Source organism: Melospiza melodia, chromosome 19, assembly GCF_035770615.1.
Source record: "Melospiza melodia melodia isolate bMelMel2 chromosome 19, bMelMel2.pri, whole genome shotgun sequence".
In the NCBI taxonomy this organism is placed as follows: Eukaryota; Metazoa; Chordata; class Aves; order Passeriformes; family Passerellidae; genus Melospiza; species Melospiza melodia.
The window spans coordinates 3,462,198-3,485,673 of NC_086212.1; the positions used below are offsets into that span (position 1 = coordinate 3,462,198).

Here is a 23,476-nt window from a genome sequence, read left to right on the forward strand (position 1 = left end):
GGAAGAGCAATTAAATGTGTAACATACTACCCGGCTCGAAGAGGAAGTGTTAAAGGAAAATGTAAATCCGAAATGTTTTATACCGGGAGTAAACTCCACCAGAGATCTCAGAGCACCGAGGGAGGCCCGGAGCAGGAACCCACTGGGCAGGATCACATTTGACCATTTCCCCCTCCCATTAATGCACAGCCGTGGCTGCTGTGCCACCTACAAACCTCCTGGTAATCCTGACAGGCTCTCCCCGAGGTGCGGCGTCAACAACAGATATTAACAGGAGGCCCCTGACTAATCCCATCAGCCCGGCACCATTCACCGCCAGCCCGGCGCTGGGCAAACACGGATTTACACAACAGCATTCCCGGCCACGGCCCTGCCTGCTGGGGACTGCCCCGAGCGGGGACAAACACCCCTCCAGAGTGCCCAAACCACCCTGCTCCACACCAGCCCACTGCCAGCTCCCCTAAACCGCCCCACGAGGAGAAGCAGTGCTTGGTTTTTGCCTGCAGACCATGCACAGGCACATTTTACACCCCAGGAGGAGAAGCAATGCTTGCATTTAGCCTGCACACCATGCACAGGCACATTTTACACCCCAAGAAGAGAAGCAATAATTGCATTTAGCCTGCAGACCATGCACAGGCACATTTTACATCCCAGAAGAAGAAGAAATGCTTGCATTTTGCCTGCAGACCATGCACAGGCACATTTTACACCCCAAGAAGAGAAGCAATTATTGCATTTTGCCTGCAGACCATGCACAGGCACATTTTACACCCCAAGAAGAGAAGCAATGCTTGCATTTTGCCTGCAGACCATGCACAGGCACACTGTACACCCCAGAAGAAGCAGCAATGATTGCATTTTGCCTGCAGACCATGCACAAGCACATTTTAAGACCTCAGAAGGGATCCACTGCTCCAGTCCTTACAGCTTAGCAGGTTCAGGTCTTGATCCTTTCGAAATCTCTGCAGTCAACACCACCTCTCTCTCCAGCTACTTTTTTAGAGAACCAGAGACCTCAATACTTCCCCAGCCAGCAAACCAAGAGCCTGACACTGCTCAAGCTGGGGGATGCTGCTTTTTCTCAAGTCCAAAAATCATACATGCCAAATTCTCCACAGTTGGTGTAGGCATGACAGGATAGTTACTTGTTCACAGGCAGCAAAATGCTTCTTTTTCTGAAATTCCCAGGGCTCTGGCAGGCTACTGCTAACTGCTATGCCCATAAACCTTCTGGAGGTACTGCCCCCCAGCATCTCACCTAACCCTCCACCCTGGCTTCTCTGCTGCTTATTCTTAATTAGTTTAAGGTACCTCTGCCTCCCTTTGGGAGGGGGAAAAGGCTGTAAAGGGAGAGAACTGCTTTAAAGGGAGCATTAAAAAGCATTCTGCAAGCAGGCACGGCATGAGCCCCTGAACACAGGGGCCATGATCTCCTCCTGCAGAGGACAGGCCTCCCAGCCAGGCAGGATGCTGTGTGTTAATGGGGGGCAATTTGGACAGGAGATTTTTGGGCTGTTGTAGGAGCACGTGAAGCTGCTGGGCAAACACATCACTGTGAGAAGAGCAGCCTGGCTGCAGGCAGAGGGGACACAGGTTTGCAGCAGCTCTCCCTCCTCCAAACCTCGCCCAAGAGCAGCAATTCCACATGCTGCAGTTAGGAAAAAAGTGAATTACATTCAAGTGTCAGCACACAAGCACCTGGAGCATCCCATGAGATGATGCTCAGGCAGCAAAACAGGTTGGTAAAGGCAGATCCAGCAGTGCCTCCCAGCACCCCAGCCCCACTGGAGGGGCTGCTGGCAAGGCACATCAATAAAACATCCAGGTTCAGAAAGTTCAGCTCGCTGGGGCTTCTGACACTTCTGATGGAGGTTGCACAAAATAGCGAAGCTCTCAATATTTCATAAGCTGAGATGGAAAAACCATCTCTGAATTACACAGACAATGAAGGGAGGCACAACCCAAGCAGCTCCACCAACACCAGAACTAATGAAGTTATTTTCCTATGGACTTGCATCTCATGGTTGGCTCCCTGGCACCTCACGCTGTGAGGTCCCCAACAGGAGCCGTCCCTGGCTGGGTCATGGTGACAGCGGTGGCTCTCATGTGGATTCTCTGATGTCTTCCAAGAAGCCAGCTCATGTTGCAGCCCTGTCCCCAGTGGAGATGGCACCAGGCAGATGGATGCAGCCCTGAGCTCCCAGAGTGAAGAATCCAGCATCAGACACTGCTGCTCCCTGCGCTGCCCGGTCCCACCACCCCCAGAGCACCCTGAAGTGGGCAGTGGACTCCTCGATGCCACCTGGGATCTGTCAGGTCTTTGGGTCAAAGCCGTAACAGGAGTACCCTCAGAAGGCACGGGGGACACCCTGGGGTTGGGATAAAGGAGCTTTAGGTGAAATAGGTAACCAGCACGAGGTGTTCCCTTTCCTGCTTTTTTAACCATATTTCAGTTTAAGGACCTGAACAGCTTGTAACGCTTCACACAAACAAAAGCTGTCCACAAATGTGACAACTGGGTTCTAACTACCCTTTGTCAACCATGGCTAAATAAATCTCTTCAATGTTTTTACAACCTAAAGCACTTTGAAACGTCAAGAACTCAGGTCACTGCGAGTATTTTAAGTATAGTTACAACGACTTCATAAACCTTTATGAAAAGGCACATAACTCTTTGTCACTGTGTCCACAGCCCAGTGCCTAAAACCCCACAATCTTCAGGAAAGACATCCCAACTTCTTGCTAGGGGGGCAGGAATAAGCCACACCTCATGGCTCACCATTAGAGTAAGACAGATGGATGGGTGCTTTTGGGTTCTTCAGGTATAAAAACTATGCACACCAGGGTGCCCTGAGTGGAAGTCATTGCCAAACCTTCTTCAAAAGGCTGATGGATTGTGTCTTATGTACCATCCACGTGCCTCAGCTCACCCAAACCATGAGGTATCCCTAAGTTCATCCCTGAGCTCACCACTGGCAGAGGCAGGTTGGTGAAGTATAGAATCACAAAATCCCAGAGTGGTTTGGGTTGGAAGGGACTTTACACCTCATCTCATTCCACCCCTTGCCATGGCACACCTTCCACTATCCCAGACTGCTCCCAGCCCTGTCCAGCCTGGCCTGGGACATTTCCAGGGATCCAGGGGCAGCCACAGCTGCTCTGGGCACCCTGTGCCAGGGCCCCAGGTTGCTCCAACCTGGGATGGGAAGTCCATCCACATGTCATCTACTGACCTCTCTCACTGTTCCCAAGAGGCTTGTCTGCTCCTGAATATGCATTAAAGCAGATTTTGTAGCCCAGACATCACCAGCACAGTGGAAGGAAGCAGAAGTGCAGGCAGCATGGGGAGAACTTCTTTCCCCAGCTCATCATGCTAATCTGCTTCTGCTTTCTTCTCCTGGGATGTTCCATGGAAAGAATGATGCAAGCAAAGTTTGAACACTGGGAGCTATTGATACCTGCTGCTCAGTGTGGTTTCTGAGGAAAGCAAGGAAATCTGAAGAATTTTTCCAGTTTGCCGTGGAATTTTTATGCCTATTGCAGCCCATTGCCACAGCGAGCACAAGAGACCCGAACTGCTTCTGATTTCTCTGCTGTTCCACAGATAGTTCATGATGTGCCTCAGATTTATTTTTTGCCTGCTGTGTTCTTACCTCAGAAAGAAGCTTCACTTGAATTCAAGGCAACCCTGGAAAGCCTTTGCCTTTTTAAGCTGACCACTTTCCATTGCACAGAAAAATAAATCCAAATGCACTAAAGGCAGCCAAAGCCATTTATCAGGCTAAGTAGGAACCGTAAATTCATGCTAACTGGAATCTGATGGAAACCAATTGGGATCCTCCTCCTCCTCCAGGCTCAGGTCTGGCAGGAAAGTCAAACATTTTATTGCCTTCTTTATGCCTTACAAGACAGTGGAGCCAAGAAGGGACTGCTCCCTTTGAAGCAATGCTGGTGGGGTTGCAAGGGACACTCAGTGACTTCAGTTCAAGCTCAACCCCCAAAACTGAGATTAGACCTCTCCGTTCCTGGCAAATTTATCACATTTAACAAACATCCTCTTTTCAATACATCCATTATTTGAATTTGCACATGGCAGATTATGTTAACAAGCTTAATTTGTCACAGAATCATGGAGAAAGGTTTGGGTTGGAAGGGATCTTAAAGCTCATCTCGCTCCACTCCCTGCCAGGGACACCTTCCACTGTCCCAGGGTGCTCCCAGCCCTGCCCAGCCTGGCCTTGGGCACTGCCAGGGATCCAGGGGCAGCCACAGCTGCTCTGGGCACCCTGTGCCAGGGCCTGCCCACCCTCACAGGGAGCAATTCCATCCTAAAATCCTGTCTAACCCTGCTAAGGCACACCCAGGTCTTCCAGATCCTTGTCCCAAGTCCCTGTCCAGCTCTCTTGGAGCCCTGTTAGGCACTGGAGAGGGCTCTAAGATCTCCCTGGAACTTTCTCTTCTCCAGGCTGGACATCCCCAGCCTCTCCCCAGAGCAGAAGAGCTCCAGCCCTCAACAAAATCCAAATCCAATCACATTGCCTCCTTCAGGAGTGAACATGAGCAGTGTTTGGCTTTTGTGCCATTTTAATCCTCCCCATACAGGGGGAAAACCACATTAAAAGTTGGCCTTAACTGAGCTGGAAGAATTTTACACCCAGAACATCCCCAACCAGACACTGCCAAAAAAAAATCCCCAAAACAATCAGATGGAACAAGGAATTAAACACAACCTGAGGAAGTTATTGAAACTACTCCTGGCCACCCATTAAGAGAGGGGACACACATCACCTAAGCACATGATGCTTTATTCTTGTGGCCGCATAAGTAAAGTAAAAATATGAAGGAACTGATGTCCTATGCAAAAATATCCCCTCCAAAACAACAAACCAATTCCTAAATCTAACACCCTTGCTCTGATTAGAAATCCAAGCTTCTGTAGCTGTCACGGGTATTTAAACCAAACACAGAAATATGGAAAAAATGAGTAATCCTATTTGGAGAGAGAGGAAAATCCAGCCTGCAGAGGATTATTTCTAGTCCAACAGCCCTGCAGCTTGACAGTATTTTCCAGATCAATAGCAGTGCCATTTGATTACAGAGATTTGTTCAAATACATACATCCACTCCCCTCCAATTGTCATCTCAGTGATTCTCAACTTTAGCTGCCCACACCAGGAGCTTTTCTGGCACTGGAGGCTGTGTGGATGCAGCTCTGCTGCAGCTCCCAGCCACCTCTCCCCTACTTTAGAAACCCCAATTTCCTGCCTACATCTGACAGTTTTGCCCCACTTATTGCAGGACCATCCTCTTTAGCACCTGTTTTGGGTGCAGACAAGCTTTGGAAGCCAAAATCCTCCCTTTTTCAGGTGAGGTGGTGGCTTTGAGAGCTGCGTCCTGGATCAGGCACCCAACTCCAGGCTCCCAGGGCTCTCAGCACCAGATGTGGAAGACCATTTACAATTAAGAAAGCACAGGTTAAAGCCTAACAAAGCAGCAGAATTTGGGGTTTATTCCCTCATCCCAGGGGCCACTGTGAGCAATAAAATGCAGGTGATGGATCCCAAACCCCTTCCCTACAGCAGGCTCACTACATCCCAGTTTGCTCCCAGCACCTCCCTCCACTGGTGCCTTCCCTGCCAAAAGCTCTGGCTCTTCCCCTGAGAATGGCTTTTCCTTCTTTATCTCAGGCTCTTTTAACAGAAAAGGCTTTTCCTTCTTTATCTCAGGATCTTTATTTTCAAAATTTCACCCTGAGCTTCCCTCTGCTCCAGGCCCTTATCTGTGAGGGCTGCTGGGGCTCTGCTCCTTTCCCAGTGTTTCAGAGGAGGAAAGTGGTACCTCCCCACCACACAGCCACCCAGGGAGGGTTCTTTTCTCATTAATTAGTTGCCACTAACCTGGTAACACTGATTTAAAATTTCCCAATTCCCATCTCCCTTTAAAAAAGATAAATCCCAAGTTGTTTTGTTCATTACACCCAGCAAAACCACCAGCTTTTCCCATAGCATCCCAGCTTAGCACGGAGCAGGGTTCCCTTCCTTCCAGTCTCAACCAATCACAAAAACCACATTTCAAACGTGGTTTTTTTGCTAGTTTTTTCTTCCATTTACTTCTCCCCCATTTTTCTTTGCCAGCTCCCTTCTCCCGCTTCCCGCTGACCCTTTAGACCTAACAAACGCTGCCTTTGGGGGGGAGCAAAAAGAAGAAAGAGCCCAGCGCAGCCCTTTGCGCCTGGCCCGGCATTCCAGCGCCGCGCTGCCGGCTCCACAAAGTCTGATTTAGGAGCACTGCTGGGAGCTATTAGTTTACGAAAGGCCCAGCACGCCCACCCAGGCTCAGGGGCGGCGGGAGGCTCCCCTTTCACCGCTGCCATGTGCCTCCCAGCCCGGCTGGAGCGCTCGGCAGGGCGCGGAGCCAAGGCAGAGCCACGGCAGAGCCAGCCCGGCCGGCGGGTGGGAGCGCAGGGACAGGGCTGGACATCGGCCACAGCACGGAGATTCATTCATGGGATGCTTATTGAGAGTCCAGCCTCCATCCAGGCTCTCCTTTCATCACATACAGAATCACAGAATCACGAGGTTGGAGGACATCTCTCAGAGCATCGAGTCCAACCGATGCGCTGTGTCGCGTTTGAGACCGTGACACCCTAACAGCTCACCTAGACCACAGCACCCAGTGCCATGTCCAGTCTTTGTTTAAACACATCCAGAGATGGTGATTCCACCACCTCCCTGGGAAGTTCATTCCAGTATTTATTATTCCTTCATTTTATTATTCTTTTTTTTTCCTAATATCCAACCTACATCTTCCCTGCTGTAGCTTGTGACTCTCTCCTCTGGTTCTGCCAGTGCTGCCTGGTGGGAGAGACCAACCCCACCTGTCCACAGCCTCCCTTCAGGAAGGTGTAGAGAGCAATGAGGTCACCTCTGAGCCTCCTCTTCTCCAGGCTAAACAACCCCAGTTCCTTCAAATGTTCCTCACAGGGTTTCTGTTCCCAGCCCCTCACCATCCCTGCTGCCCTCAAGCATCTCAACATCCTTCCCAAACTGAGGGGCCAGAGCTGGACACAGCACTCAAGATGGGGTCTCACCAGTGCTGAGCACAGAGGCAGAATGACCTCCCTGCTCCTGCTGGCCACACAAAATCAGAGCAGGGTAATGAGACGTGGAATCAATCTTCAAAACCACCTTCCCCTCCTTCTCAAGGGGGAAGCTTCTGAAAATACCATCTCTGTACCCTCCCACCGCCAAAACCTGGCCATGCAAACCCAATCCACCAGGAGGGCAAGGATGTTGCTGCTCCTCCTCTCTCCAAATCCCTGGCTGTTGTGGGCAGGGCAACATCTTTGTTTCTGGGAGATCACACCGTGCTGTCCCCACTCAGAAGCACTGCCAGGCCCATCTGAGGGTAGGGATCACAGAATCCCAGAATAATGAGGTTGGAAGAGACCTCTAAGATCATGGAGTCCAACCTATGCCCTAACATCTCAACCAGACTACAGCACCAAGTGCCATGTCCAGTCTCTTTTTAAACACATCCAGAGATGGCAATTCTACCATCTCACTGGGAAGAGCATTCCAGTATTTATTATTCTTTCAGTAAAAAATTTCTTCCTAATATCCAACCTACACCTTCCCTGCTGTAGCTTGTGACTCTGTCCTCTGGTTCTGTCAGTGCTGCCCAGTGGAAGAGACCGACCCCACCTGTCTGCAACCTCCCTGGTGCTCCTTGTTGCTGTGTGCTGTAACCACTTCTTCCTTTTTGTATCCTTTTTGTTTCCACTACTATGGTTTTAATCTCTTTTTTGCCATATTTTTGTGAAAAATGCGTGTATTTTATGACTGGCTTTTCACAAATATTAAAATGAATATTATATGCGCTGTGTTAGAAAGTTATGCTGTATTAGTTCTCTAAAGTAGTGTGTTAAATATAGTTTTAGGTTATAAAAAATGTTAAAATAGAAACAATGCTATGTAGGATACTTTTTTTAAAGAGAGGACTTGCAGTGAGATAGCAGCCACAGGACACCTGAATCTTTCAGAGAAAGAGAATTTATTGCTCTCTTATCAGAAGAAATGAACTTCTTCCCACCTCAAAGGCGCTGTCAGGATTCAGAGGAAGAAGCTGACACTGACCAGACAGAATCCTGTGTTTGAATGGAATTTATGCATCATGTATGGGGTGTATGAATATACAACAGGCTGTTGTTTTTAAGGGTTAATCCTCTGTTATCATGGGTCCTTTTTCAGGTTTATGCTGCCCAGAAAAAGGTACCCAGACCGTCCATAACTCTTTGTCTCGATTGTCTCATATTGTCCTAATTCAAATTGTCCAAATTATTATTACTCTAATTGTATTACTATTTTTATAACCATTTTATTACTATTAAACTTTTGAAAATTTTAAAAACAAGTGATTGGTGTTTTTCACATTTTTGATTCCCTTCTCCACTGTCTCCTTCCACCATCTCCAGGCTCCTCATCTGCCTCAGCAGCCCCAAGAGCTGATCCTGAAAATCATCACAGTGATCCCAACCACAGGAATCTGCTGAGCAAGTTCAGTCACTGCCCAGGTGTGTGTAACCTGACCCTGTTACACTCCCAGAATTAAAGCATCCATCAGCCTCCCAAAAATGTGAGCCATGGGGAATTTAATGGCTGGCCAGATTTTGGCCAGTTCATTATCCTAAAATGCCTGGTGTGGATGTAAGACAGAGTTAACTCCCCAAAACTGAAGATCAGCTCAGTGGTGGGAGAGGCAGTGAGAAAGGAAAGGGGAAAACAAGCAAATGAAGCATCATTTTGGAGTCATCAGGGTTTTGACATTCTCCGACTGGCTTCTATTAGCACTGCATCTGTTTGGGTGCCTGAAGGAGAAAAAAAAAAAAATCAAAGGCAAGACTCATTTCCAGAGGTACAGAGCAATCAGCAGGTTCTCTGTGCTCTGCAGTGTTTGGATGCAGCTCAAGGAGGACCAGGCACAGTGAACAAGGACCTGAAATTTTATTACCTTCCCCTCCTGCCGGAAGCAGAGCCTATTTGCAGATTTACAGCTCGTGTCAACAGGAAGTTCTTGTTTACAAGTTTCCTGAAAAAAAAGCCAGCATTCCTGTCCTCCACCACAGCCTGGTGGGAATGCTGCCTCGTGGGGGAGTGCTCAGATGGGTACGGGAGACAGGAATTGAGTTTTGGCCATGTAAAACATACAGACAGATAAAGCAATGAAAAAAAAGAAAAAAAAAAATTGAAGACCAGAAGGAGAACAGTAATTCAGCAATTTGGTGGAAAATGCACAGCAAGACAGCACAGCCGTGTCTGGAAAAATACTTTTGTAGCATCTGGGATTCACACTTCAAAGAAGCAGAAGAATTTTAAGAGGATGAAAAGCTATATTCAGGCTAACATGCATTTTTCTCTTCTGGCCCAACTCTTCTGTCATTCCCATTACACTGTTCCTCCAGGAGTCACAGCCAAGCTCAGCTGGTCACACTGGGGTGGGCCCTCCTCTCCCAGTAAAGGCATTAATGGGACCACAGTGTGTCTGGGGGTGCTGCTGCATCCACCAGGATCCATCCATCCCCAAGCTCAGCCCCAGATGGAGCTGAGGACAGTGTTTATTGCCTTCACAAACTGGAGTCCTGGATATGAAACCTGGATTTAAAATCTTCCCCTTTCATATGGTTATTAAAAAGAACCACCAAAAACCAAAACTGAAACCAAACAAAAAAACCCCAATATTTGTTTCAAAATTACACAAAACAAGAGGACATGAGGACAGCCAAAGGTCAAGCGGCCAGAGCTCTACCAGGATGCCAAAGACCCAAATATTTATTTAGGCCACGCTGTAGAGTTTAGCAAAGACAGCTATGGAGTGCTTCGGGAGGTATCTGATCTCCTGAGAGAGAACACATTGCTCCCAAGGAAGGTTTCTGTCTCGACAGATGGACATTTTCCAACAGAAGGATGATTGAATCACAAGATCCCTCTGACACAAACTCATTCAGCAACACACAACAGGTACAGAAAACCAAGCCTCAAAAAGCCACACTCAGCTTCTCCCCAGAGAAAGGGCTGGAGAAAACCAAGCTGACAAAGCACTCAACCCACCCAGCCTTACCAACTTCCAGGATTTAACATGCAGAAGGGCTTGAAAGAACTGAGTGAAAAAGCAAACTCAGAGCTGGGGCAGGCATCAGGTCCTTCCAACACCACCACAGGTATCCCCAGCATAGATTTTAGGTGACCCTCCTCACCCAGAGCTGCACATCTCCACTCATTCCCTGATATTTGAGCTCTTTTCACACCAACCAGCAGCACTAAGATCAAAATTCCCAGACAGGGAGGAGAGTATCATGCAAAAGTTCCAAAATTTATTTTTCCACCTTAAATCCTTATCAGGAAACCATTAGTGAGGAGCTGCCTGCCTTAGATGCCAGCATTTCAAATCCAGGTGCCACCAGCCCTGTGCAGGAGGATGGAAGCTCAAAGGGAAGATTTTGCAATAGGCTGAGAGGAACATTTGCTGAAAGTATTCCATCAAAGCAGGCAGGTGTCCTCTACCCCACACCCCGGACATACTTGTTCAGACAACTTCAAGAGCCAGAAGAACCTAAACACCTGTAGGGTGAAGTAAATTTCCATGCACAGAGAGGGACAAAACAAGAAAATCGTTACCTTCAATCCAAACCTCAGGTTTACTAAACTTGAAACTTCAAAAGTCATCAAATATCTTCATTTTCTACACCATGAGTTACATTAAAAAAAAAAAAAAAAAAAAACAAACACAAAAAAACCCCAAAAACCTCAGGGAGAAGAATAAGAAAGAGACAACTTTAAGAAAACCAATAAAAACACGGAGCAGGAGATAAAAAAAGAGGGATTCATCAGCAAAGCTCCTCTAAAGTGGGGCTGGAGTTGATATCTAAGGCAGTTAAACTGCAGCATTCTGGGAAGAGCTAATTTGATTTGGCTGTGACTACTGGGGGGAGAAAAAACCCAGCAAAACTAAAGCAGCTCAAGCGCATTTACTTCCTCTTGATTTGATTAATGCTACCCAGGGCTGTGGCCCAGGTGAGGCTGAGTTTACTGCCCTGAGCCTGCTCTGCCCAGGTGAGGCAGCCCCTCCCAGGGCTGCTCTGAACTTCTCCCAGCTGTGTTTTCCCCGTGCCCCAAACGCCTCCACCTGGGGCTGCAGATGGAGCAGCTGCAGCTGAAGGCAAACACCTGGTGAGCCACAGCCCTGCCCTGCTTGCAGGGGAGATCACAGTTTCAGCAGCTCCTGCCCTGTTTAAGGCCTTATCAGGGCTTTAAGTGCTGTGTTTGTGGTTAATAACCTGCTCCCTTTGAGCCCAGGGGGCCTGAAAAGCTCAGCTGGGCAGCTTTGCACTGACCAGCCACCAAAAAACCTCCTGAAGGTGTGGAAAGGAGGGATAAATCCTACTCAGAGTCCAACATCACGGGATGCTCCACTGACTGTGCCTCACGCAGCAGCTTTGGGCTGCACCAAGCCAGCCACAGGAGCTGCAGGTGTGTCCAGGTCCCTGAGGGGCTCCAGGCTGGCAGGAGGCTCCCCTGGGACACAGCAAGGAAAACTCTTGTCCTGTTCACTGCTGATGTCTGACTGGTGAACGCTGGAAATTCACTTCTCTAGAAAAATATTTGACAAATTCTCATCCTGTAGGGAATGTCATGATGAGCAGAGCAAGAGAAGTACTAGGAGTGTTTTTTTTTTTTTTTTTAAAGAGATTTTTACAGCAGTCACATCAAGTAACACCCCTCTTCAAGTCAATTCTTGAGTCTGAGCAGGCTTTTAGTCCAGCAGTTCATTCCTCTTGGAGACTCCTTACAACTAAGCAGCAGTGTCATACAACTACCTGGTTAGCAGGGCTGCTTCAGCATTTCTTTGCACCATTTTTCTCCAAGTTCTTGCTTAGTGATGGCAATATTAATAATATTTATATTGAGAACAAAAATATTAATATTTCTATTAATAATATTTCTATTAATAATATTTCTATTAATAATATTTCTATTAAGAACACTATTCAATTAATATTATTTATATAAATATAAATAATATTTATATTAAGGGTATATAACTACAAGATTACAAACTGGAGAGGCAGACAGTGCATTTAAAAAAAACCCCAAACCCACTTCCCAACAAGATCCAGACATTTATGGACACCAATGAACCAGCAAAAGAAAAAACAAACAAAACTGTTTGTTACCTAGCAGTAATTTTCAAGTGATCTGAGCTGAATTCAGTATTGTAGTCACACAGGGAAAAAAAAGCTCCATGAGAAATGCTCAAGGCAGGGGTTTGGAACAGGATGGTCCTTAAGGTTTCTTCCAACCCAACCATTCTGGGAGTCTATGTAATAAAATGTTGGGGGAAAGGGAGATAATTTAAGGGTTAAATCAAGTCTTGCAAGGCCAAAGTGGCAGGAATCAGTTCCAGAAACCTGCAGGGTCAACTTGTATCGACTGTAGAAGATCCTTGTGCAAATTAAAAGCTTTCCCTGCCTGTTTGTTTGGGCATATGGAAAAGCTGCAAATTCACTCCCTGAGGTTTGCACTGAGGAGGCTGCTAAATGCCAGGAGGAGTCTCAGGACTGGGATATTTGGATGCTAAGGAGTGCTGGAGGTGCAGCATTCTCCCACGTGTTCAGGAGTCAAGTCAAATCAAGCCAACATTTGTAAAAGCCCCTCCTGGGCCCTGTTTCCAAACACCTGCATCCCTGGGCCCCCCTGCTCTCCTGTTCCTCGGTGCATCTCACTATGAAAATGCAGAGTGCCTGCCTTCCTCACCCATGCAGAACAGCTAATCCCAGCAGGATAATCCTGCTTTAATGAGAAAACTATAGGACCTTTGATAAAGCATATAAATCTTATAAAAGCCCTACTACAACATTCCTCAGTCTCTGGGACTGCATGACCGACCTCTCAAATGAATTTTGCATGTGGCTGTCTCAAAGCTGTGCAAGGTAACACGTGGCAGGGGGAGCAAACTGCTCCCTCTTGCTTGCAAAGACACCATAAAATCTGTAACAGTGCTGCAGGCAAATTCCCCATGCCTCTGGACACGTGTGCCACTCCATCAACAAAACAGCTCATCCTTGCCTGCCACAGCAGCCAGAGGACACTGGCATCTCCCACTCCTTCTCTCCAGCTCACAGCACACTTCCCAAATGGAATGGCCATGATATAACTGACCTGCCCCAAGTCAGGGCTCCAAAGGTCCAGTAATTCCCTACAGAATTCCCTACAGAGCTGGGAGATGGCAGGAACTCTGTGTCTTGGGCTGCAGAGCAGCTGCTCAGCTCCAAGATAAACCTCAGAGCCTCTGCCAAACTGGCAATCTGTGTCAGGTTTTGTATGAGAAAAAAAAAAAAAAAAAAGATTTGAGAACAATTCCTCATTACAACTTAGGTGTAGAAATGCACAGACACTTTTTTTCTGACCTCACAAGACCTTGCTCCAGCTCCAGGAAGAGCCCAATGAATTGACATTTCAACACTTTCTTTTCCCCTCAAGTACAAACACACAAGTGCTGAGAAAAAGCAGTGATGCTCTGACCTGACACGACCAGTCGTGCTGAGGGATAATTCCTGTGCTGTATCAGTGACTGGAATTACCAGGGCTTTGCCAACAGTTTAATGAGATGGAAACTCGTGCTCCCACTGCCAGAATTTGTTTGTCAGGCCATAAACTATTTAGATGCCCTGAATGTTTTGCTCCAGTGTTATAAAACAGGTGTGAAAGAGGTGCATCTCCATCCACGGAGATGCTGCTTGGAGCAGCACAGCCTTTTGGACAGATCTAAATTCCTGGTGTGCTGCATGTGCTCAGGGAGGGCTGTTCCACCTGAAGCTGGACCAGCTCTGAGTGGTGCTGCCAGGTTCTCCAGAGCTTCCTGGGCCACCTCAGACCAGCAGGAGCAGCAGCAGGACAGTAAAAATGTAGTGGAAACTGAGGCAATCCTTACACATGCACAAGGGAAAAAAGGAGATTCTGTGCCAACAAAACTTGTTTGGTACCTGTGAAACTGAAGGCAAGAATTCCTGCATGGATCACATCCTGGTCTTTGGTGCTCTGCTGTCCTTATGCCACCAGGAAAGTCCTCAGCACTGATGGAGGATCAAGATGTGGTAAACAATGTTCAGGAGCAGTGACTGAGCCTACAAGTGGTTTTTTTTTCTGAGCATATTTTACCATAAAAACATAACAAATTAAATTCCATTAGTTTTATCTCAAACTCAGCTTTTTTAATTAGAGGTACAGGGCTCGAGGGAAACTGCTGTAATTATGAAATGGGAAATAAAATCTGATGAACACAGTAACTGCAGTGATTGAAAACTTAAATAAAACTGGTAGAGGACTAATCAAGGAATATCTAAAAATCACCTGCTCAACAGTTTGTGTGCTCTAATAGTTATTTACCTATTCACATGCACAAAAAGGCTTTATTCTCCCTCTTGGTAAAATCAATACCACAAAAGAAAAAAAAGACAAATATTCAAGATGAAAACAGACAAGCACATGGGAATGTTTTTGGAGTGCAAACTGCAGTGCAAAACCAAGATTCTCTCTCAGAGGATTCCATCAAATTAACTTCTAGGTGCTCAGCATGCCTAGATAAAGAGGGAAAACCAAGCTTTCATGGAAAAAAATCATCCCCTGGGGAGATAAAAGGACACCACCAGTGCATTGTGGAATGTGGAAACTCAGGTGGGCCAAGGGCAGTGACGTGAAGTCAGGTGTTCTGCAGCAGAGGGGTGAATAAACCCCAGTAAATGGATGCAGGTGACCCACTCACAATTCCAGTCACTGACAGGGGAGCCACCAGAACAAGGCACTGGCACTCCCCAGGGCAGGAGCTGTGGCACACAGGCAGTGCCTCTCTGCAGAACATTCCCGAGGACACACACACTTCCCCAGCACCACAAAGTACAGCGTGTCCCGTTACTCACCACGGAAGGTGATCCATCAGCATCTGTAGTGTGAACAGGGAGGCAAACAGCAGAAGGAAAGCAAAGTGCTAGAAAGAATTCCTGGCTAGAATTTGCTGCTTTAAATCTTCCCATGAACGCGGGCTGCGAGCTGCAGAACGCCACACTCGCACCGGGAAAGCAAAATGGGTACAAGGCTCCCATCCAAGTCGGGTTTAATGGCAGAGAAGATAGATCTGCTCTTTGAGAAAAATCCCAATTGTTGATTTCTATTTTGTCTGGCGGTGCAGTACACTATTCCTCCTTCCTTCCTGCCAAAAGTGGTGGAAGTACGATGTGCTTTAAAGTAATTACAGCAGCTCAGCCCAGAAGTGGCTGCATTTCAAACGAGGCAGGAGATGCACAAGTGGGGAGTGGCTGCTCCCAGCTGAATGCTGAACCTGTATTCAGACCTGGGGATGAAAAGGTTCTCTCTAAAACAAACCACGCCACATTTGCTTCTGATACCTGCCCAATTTGTCCCCTTCTGGTCTGCCTTATCCTGCTGCACCTCTGTGGGTGGCTGGAAAACCCAGGGCAGCATGGCCCAATGTGGCACCTGTGGGCAGGACATGCCTTCCTACAGGGATTCAGCTAGATCCAAATTTTTTTCAACTGGTCTCTAGAGAGAGAGACTCTTCAGCAAAACTTGCAAACATTTGGCTGTGCCAAAACCCTGCACCCCTCTAAACGCTGCAGTGTTGGAAGTGTGCAGTATTTTCATTATTGGTAGAACAGCCATAATTATCCAAATAAAACTATTACTATACTGGGCCTTTGATCATAAATAGAACTTAATGGATTTTATTACATCCCAGGAAGCAAGAGCTACAGAAAGAAAAGTATTGCTAAATGTGCTTTGCTACTACCTATCAATTTCTCCTAAACACTGAGCACTTAAGAAATACCCAAAGAAACACACTGCTGCTACTGCATAACCATTGCAAGTTCCCCTCTGAGCTCTTCCCCTTTAGCCAGCTCGCAGGGGACGTTTCAGCAGCTGAAAATTAAAGGGTCACAATATTGAGCCTTCAGGTATCAAGTTCACAATGGAAATAGCAGCTGACACAGAAAGGGCTCTGCTGAGCACGGCGGTGATAATTCTGTTGCCTCGGAGCTGGAAGCAGCTCACTTACACAAAGTTTGTTATTTAACTCAGCGAGGAACGAAATAAAATGCCACAGCCATGGATTTATTCCTTACACAGCCTCTTTCAAGTCATACTCCACACCAGAGACGTGCTAGCAGTGAGTCCTTAACTGTGGCTGCTGCATCCTCTCAAATCCAAATAATTCCTTGTCGAGTGCTGGGGAAGGCAGTGACGGCCTCAGCAAGGGCTGCTTGTCCTGCAAACTCTCCTGCTGGAGCCCATCTCCCAGAAAACTTCAAACACCACTAGATGCCATGGGTCTGTTCCCAGAAAACTTCAAACACCACTAGATGCCATGGGTCTGTGAGCAAGTGACAACAAATCCAGCATGTCCGTGAGCCAGTGACAACAAATCCAGCCACCATGGAGAAGGGCAGGAACAAGGAGGACGTCAGTGGGGCAGCCAGACATGCCAGCTTCCCACTTGCCCTGCTGACACAACGCAGGAAAAGCCATCCTGCCACCCCCGGGGACTCCCCACCTGGCCCCGCTCGGTGACAGCCCAGGCCTGCTGCTCTCTCCCAAACAGATGCATTTATTCTCCTGAGAGCCTCCCACGTCTTATCTAGCTGGCAGTTTCCAAACGTCGAGCGCCAAGTCCAGCTAAAACCACTTTAAGCTCTTTTAGGCAACAATTCCTGAGAGCGTTTTGGCAGGGGAGCGAGGGAGGCGGGGTCCCCCTGCGCTGTCCTGCCGGGATGGGCACGGAAAGCAACCCCTGCACCCCACTCTGGAGATGCTGTAAACAGGACCTGGCACAGGAATGGATGTATGGTTTACAGAGATGCCTTGCTTCGAGCAAATTTGCCTCTCAACACAGGGCCAAACTCTCACGCAATAAATTAACTATTTGGCAGCCACTGAACCAGCGCTGGAGCCAAACCAATTAGGGTTTAATGTGATCCCAATTTCCTATTTCTGAGACGGGGGTCGGGGAGGCAGGGGAAGAAGGGGGAAGAGGAGGGAGGGAGAGCAAAGTAAATCCCCTCCTGGTTTATAAATCCTTGCCAATCATCTCAGATAAACCTGTCACCCACAGCTCTAAATCTGTATTTGCACTTGCGTGCTCCGAGGGACGCGGTGGGAAAAGGCGCGTCGGACGCAGCCAGCCTGACTCCCCACATGTGTTTTCCATACTTGGGAAATTCAATCATTTAAAAAATATTTACCAAGCTTTGTCTTTAATTAGAAAAACATGACGACGGATAAGGCGAGTTATTGTTTCTAAGCTAGAAATGTCAGAGATCCTCATGATGTCAGAGGATAAACCCCATCAGCGACCCGCGGAGCCGCTGCCAGGGCTGCAAATGTTTCGAGAGATTTTTTTCATCTCCCCTCAAAGTTCAGCCCTTTCCAGTCACAATTCATCGGTGGCTTCTTGGCCCCCAGCAAAGCTAATCCTGAAGGAGGAGGAGGAGGAGGAGGAGATGGAGGGAAGGCTCCTGCAGCAGATCTGCCAGACGGGTGTTTTCATGCAAACGAGCTCGCACAAATGGGGGAGGAACAGAGGAACATTTGACTTCTTTGTGTTTTAACATCCTGGCTCTGCTACCTCCCCTGCACAACTACCTGCCCTCAACTAAGATAAGCAAATTAATCTCATCTGCACCTGGAAATGCTGCAGGCTGAGCTGTCCCCATACTCTGAAAAAGTGTTAAATTAACTTTCTGCTTAGCGAAGGCCCAGGGAAGTGCTTGCTCTCGGGAATACAGCCACAAAATTCTGCAGGCCACGATACCCACCCAAGAAAAGGAAGCTCCAAGCAGACAAGCAGGAGTTCTGCCTGCCCAGGAGCATGTGTGACCCTACAGCTGTACCCCACACTGCAGCCACTGCTCCACCTCTGTTTGATCCAACACCTGCAGCCAGATCCGGAGAGGCTCCGCGTGCACAGCTTTAAAGCAGAAAGCAAATATTTGGTTTTTACCCACAAACAAAAGCTAGCCGGGATGCAATGGGCTGTCAGGCCCATTTGTGTGCTCACCACCGCTGTTAAGGCGACTGAAGAGTCTCTGCTGACCAGGTGGGGGGCAGGAAGGGTCCCTGGACTGGCTCCTCAGCGCTGCCAGCCTGCTGTGTGCCACCAGGGCCAGCAACTCGACCCAGCCACCCCTCCCCAGCCCACTCCCACACACCCCAAACACATACAGCCTCCCTGTTTTATATCTCCTTTAGGGCTTTATCCCTCTTTTCCTCCTCCTCCTGCTGCCTGCTGGCAGAAAAGGCGGGCTCAAGCACACACAAAGGCCAGGTGGGAGCGTGTCAGGTGACAGATTTGGAGAAACTTCCTGCTGCAGCAACCAGGTGCACTGCTAGGGAGGGAAAGCCAGCTCCCAAGAGATCATAAGGATTAAAAAGTACAGATAAGCAGGGAAGCTGGTATTGATGCAAACAAACTGGTGTGTCTATCCAGTCCAATCTTACAGCAATAAGTCTGCAAGCACTCATGAAGTATTTGTCTGATTATTTTATATCCACAGGCAAGAAAAGGCAAATCCTGCATTTTCCTGCAATGAGAGAATTCTGTAATATTTTTAAAATATTTTTAGCAAGCTTTGAAGTGTCACCTATGGCCCCAAAGCCAAGCCAAGAGCATGCCACATATCTTGTGAAAACACCCTTGCAACCCAAGGCTGAGGGCTATGAGCAATGACAACCTCAAATACCAACATAAATCTACACCGGAGAAAATCCCTGCCTGAACAGTCTGATCCTTTAAATTATCCCAAGTGTGCCAAGCATGTCATTGAGGAAAATGTGCAGAATTTGACCTCGAAGTCTGAGTGCCAGAAAAATTGCTACCTGTAGTACTGCTCTCTCATGAAATGGAGTTAAGGACATTTTAATTGACTCCCAAAGTCAGGGTTGGTTAACCTGGAGTGCACAAATACAGCCAAAATGATGTCCAGGATACATCTGTAGCTGAATCAAACAAGGGTGTGCACACACTCAGGATGTGGCACAAAGAGATGGGAAGGTGACAGGGACACAGCAGAAGTTTTAAGCCCCAGACACTGGCTGCACAAATGCCCTCAGGAAGGTGATTTTCTGGAAGAGTTCCAGGTAAATCGACAGCCTGGGTGGAAACCTGTTCCCTGGGACTTTTTAAATCAGAGAGGGAGAGGTGGATTCACTTCTCACCTTTTGAGTCTTACAGCAATCTCCTCCTTCTGAAGGGGAAGAGCTCACCTCTGATTGTTGCCAGCAAGAGGGAAACCTGAGCAGTTCTCCCTTCTCCAGTGGCTCATGGCAGCCTCTCGAGGTGCCTGGGACTCCTTGGCAGCTCAGGATGATGGAAAGCACTCTGCTCACTATTCCACTCCAGTCCTACTTCCAACAGAGTCAACTCCACAAGCCCTTCCCCAAGCACAAACTCTTTTCAATCCTCAGAGTGCCAGCAAATAAAAAAACTCTTTTTCTTTCCTCTGACTGCTTTAAAACTTCAATTTATTTCATTTTCCTGAACACTGGCACAAAGGAAGAGGAACACCTAAAGCTTTTCATTTTACAGCATATGAAAATCAAGACTAAGTCCCTGAATGATGCATTTCAATTTCTGGCCATTGGAAATATCCATGTAAGAAGAGCATATTCATGAGAGCCAGCATGTGCCTTAAATGAACAGGGAACATCCTAAAGTTTCAAAGCAATCCCACATTTCTTCCTTCCTTCCCCATTGTTAGTTTCACACTGAGCACTGATCCATTTCTCTGTAACACACACCCAAAGAAATCAAGCAACCTCCTGACATTGACAGCATCTGTAAAAATCAGAAATCATTGGGCTATGCAGATGATTAATTTATAAAAATTATGAGTCTACAGCTGATTATTCACTTTTTTGATAAACCCCAACAGTGTTCTTGGGCTAGCACTGGGCCCAAGAATTGAGTGATGTCTTGTACAAGTGTTTACACTGTTCAATAGCTGGCACTAACAGGGCATCCTCACCTGATCTATCCACAAAGGTCCTGATAACTTCAGCACATATCTGTGTGCTTATCTTTATAAAGCAGCTGCAGGGCTCACCAGGCTTATCCTTAGTATTCTCCAATGGATGCTGGGCCACAGACACATTACACTGAATAAAAAACCTCACTTCAGTTCCCACTGAGTCACTGCAAGCATTCCAGGTGCCCTCACCCTCTCCTGCCAGGGGCCTTGCTGTCCCTGCTGCCATTGGGTCAGTGATTGCTTGCTCAGTGCTGTCAGCAGGACTCAGATGAAAAGCCCTAATCACAGAATAATAGACTGGTTTGGGCTGCAAAGAACCTGAAAGATCACTTTGTTCCACACCCTGCCATGGGTGCAGAGACTGCTTCCACTATCCCAGGCTGCTCCAAGCCCCGTCCAGCCTGGCCTTGGGCACTGCCAGGGATCCAGGGGCAGCCACAGCTGCTCTGGGCACCCTGTGCCAGGGCCTGCCCACCCTCACAGGAAGGAATTTCTTCCTAATTTCAAACATGCTTTAATATTGCAAAACTCAACAGCCACATACACATCCATACATTCCTGCCAGGATCCAATAAACTATTCAAACAACTTGTCCCATGTTGCAGAAAGTGTCCCAGCTGAGAGGCACTGGTTTCAGGTACCCACCCTGAAGCTAAGATGGAGGCACAAGATCCCTGTCCCCCTTAGCTTCAAATATTTTCAGCAGGATTTTAAAGGTCTGACTCTGTCCCTGAGCTCAGTCTGAGGGAAGCAGGGGAGAATGTGACCAGTCTCTGCACACACCACGAGCACACACACTGGGTGGGATTTGTTTCATCCAGCTCCCCACTGCCAAAGCCTCAGCCAGGCTCTCCTGGGCTCCCCTCGCAGTCAATGAAAAAGCCCAGGCACCTCCAGGGAGGAATTTGTCTCATTCAGAGAGAAATGTCCAAGACTGGAGAGATGAATCACCCTCAGCAGCGCCTGTTGTGACTGACTTCAAAGGGAGCTTGGGGAAAGGAGATTGGGCACAGACTGTGGACAGCAGGGTTAAAGCACACGATCTCAGCCCAGCTCCTTCTGTGGGGCCTTTTCTTCAGAGCTGACAAGATGAAGGTCAGCAGCCAGGTGCCCGGGCTCTCCAAAGCCACGTGGACGTGCACACGGCTGTGCCACCACGGCGCTCTCCAGGCAGCTGGGACACGGCTGGCTAAACTCCACACGCCTCCACAGACCCACATTTCCCACTGCCTCAAGGGTGACAGCCTCACCCCATCATCTCCTCACATTCTGCCCTAAGCAGCACCATAAAGTACAAAACCAACTTCTGTCGCTTGGTAATTCCTTCTCCATATCGGGAATGCAGCTTTCAGAGTGGTTTCCACATTAGCATCAGCATCTATCTTTACACTGCTTCCCTATGAGCAATCACACTTCATTTGAAGATTCCTGAATTTCCTGAGCTTTGGGATGTGCTTTTAAGTGCTTTTCTCCCTTTCCTGAGCAATGGCTTAGCCACAGAGTCACCTTGGGGCCGTGATCCAGCCCATGTGTGATGGCCATTGCACACACAGACATCCCGGCTCCATCGGCACCTCACTCCCCACCCAGCATGGCTCAATTTCCATCCCAAACGCGGACAAATCAGCACAGGCCACACAAACTCTCAGGAAGCTGAAACACGGGAGAGGCACCACGTGCTCTCCTGCCAACCTCAAAGCTTTCAGAGGGCACAACACTTCTGGCAACAAACGCGGGATTTTTGGGAAATTACCGCAAAAGGAGCTGAAGATACCCACCCTGCCAGCTGCACGGAACTGCGAGCAGGATTTATGCGCACAGGGCTCGCACACGCGGGTGCCAGGTCGCTGTGTGCCCTCAGTTTGCAGCACGGCAAACACTCGTGCCCAGCTCTGCCGTGGATATTTCACCGTGGGTGTTTCCAAAAGTGTCCCAGACCCCTCACGGAGGTGTCCCGGTGCTGGGCAGGCAATGCGGGCAGTGCCAGGAGGGTGCAAAGCAAAGCCCGCTTTGGCTGCAGCACCGCGGTCGGGCACTGCCGGCCCCAGCCCTGCCGAGGGGCTGCACCCCTTGTTCCGGAACCCCTCCTGGCTGGAAATCCCGCACAAACCCGGGCACTGCCGGGCTGGGATTGCGGCTGGGGGTCCCCAGGCCCACACTGCGGGGCAGCGAACCCGCACGCTGAGAAACACGCATTAATCAGAGGTGCAATTATGGACTATGATACAAAGCGCGGTCCCTTTCCCCCGGCCCGCTCCGGGGGCTCGGCCCCGCTCCCCCCGGCCCGGCCCGGCGCTGCCTCCCGCCCGTGCCCCGCTCCCGGCTCTCACACTGGCAGCTTCCCGGGATCCCCACCATGGCCCGGATCCTCGGCGCCTCCTGCCCGGCCCGGCCCGGCCCGGCCCTCGCCGTGACGAGAGCGGGGGCGCGGCTTTCCCCGGCCCGCCCCGAGCCGGGCAGGAGGGGCCGAGCGGAGGGCAGGGGGCTCCGAGCCGGGCAGAAGGGGCTGTGAGGAGGGCAGGGGGCTCCGAGCCGGCCAGGAGGGGCCGAGCGGAGGGCAGGGGGCTCCGAGCCGGGCAGAAGGGGCTGTGAGGAGGGCAGGGGGCTCCGAGCCGGCCAGGAGGGGCTGTGAGGAGGGCAGGGGGCTCTGCGGGGATTGGGGGTGAGATACAGCCGGGTTCTGGGGTGTAACCTTCACAGAGCCGTCCTCTGGCTCCTCTCAAAGTGTGACAATGCCTGTACACAACCCCGAAGGTGTTGCAATTCCTGCACACATCCCCAAAGGTGCTACAATACCTGTACACCCCCCAAAAGATGTTAAAATTCCTCTATACAGGTCCCCAAAGATGCTACAATACCTGTACAACCCCAAAGTGTTACAATTCCTGTACACACATCCCTAAAATGCTACAATACCTGTACAACCCCAAAAGATGCTAAAAGACCTTTACACACATCTCCAAAGCTGTTAGAATATCTGTATGTCCCCAAAAGAGGTTACAATTCCTCTACACATATCCCCAAAGGTGCTACAGTACCTGTACATGCCCAAAAGATGTTAAAATTCCTGTATATACATCCCCAAAGGTGCTACAGTACCACTGCATCCTCAAAAGATGTCAAAATTTTTGTACACCCCCAAAAGATGTTGAAAGACCTTTACACACATCCCCAAAGCTGTTACAATACCTGTGGGCCCCCAAAAGTTGTTAAAATACCTGCACACAACCCCCAAAGGTGCTACAATACCTGTACACCCCAAAAGCTGTTAAAATGCCTGTAGACACAACCCCAAAGGTACTCAAATCCCTGTATATCCCCAAAAGATGTTAAAATACCTGTGCACACATCCCCAAAGGCTTTACAATACCTCTACACCCT

At 48.7% G+C, this 23,476-nt stretch overlaps 1 protein-coding gene across 5 annotated transcripts in view; it reads right to left on the reverse strand.

Annotated features, from left to right (window-relative positions):
• The window catches only part of CBFA2T2 (CBFA2/RUNX1 partner transcriptional co-repressor 2), a 60,736-nt gene extending 38,240 nt beyond the window's left edge, over positions 1-22,496 (reverse strand). For 4 of the 5 annotated variants that reach the window (XM_063172157.1, XM_063172155.1, XM_063172156.1 and 1 more), the window contains exon 1: positions 22,426-22,496. In XM_063172157.1, the coding sequence (XP_063028227.1) occupies positions 22,426-22,453 (28 nt within the window). In that variant the 5' untranslated portion in view covers positions 22,454-22,496. The remainder of the gene's footprint in view (positions 1-22,425) is intronic. The other variant, XM_063172159.1, reaches the window with a different exon arrangement.
• Positions 22,497-23,476: the final 980 nt, after the last annotated feature.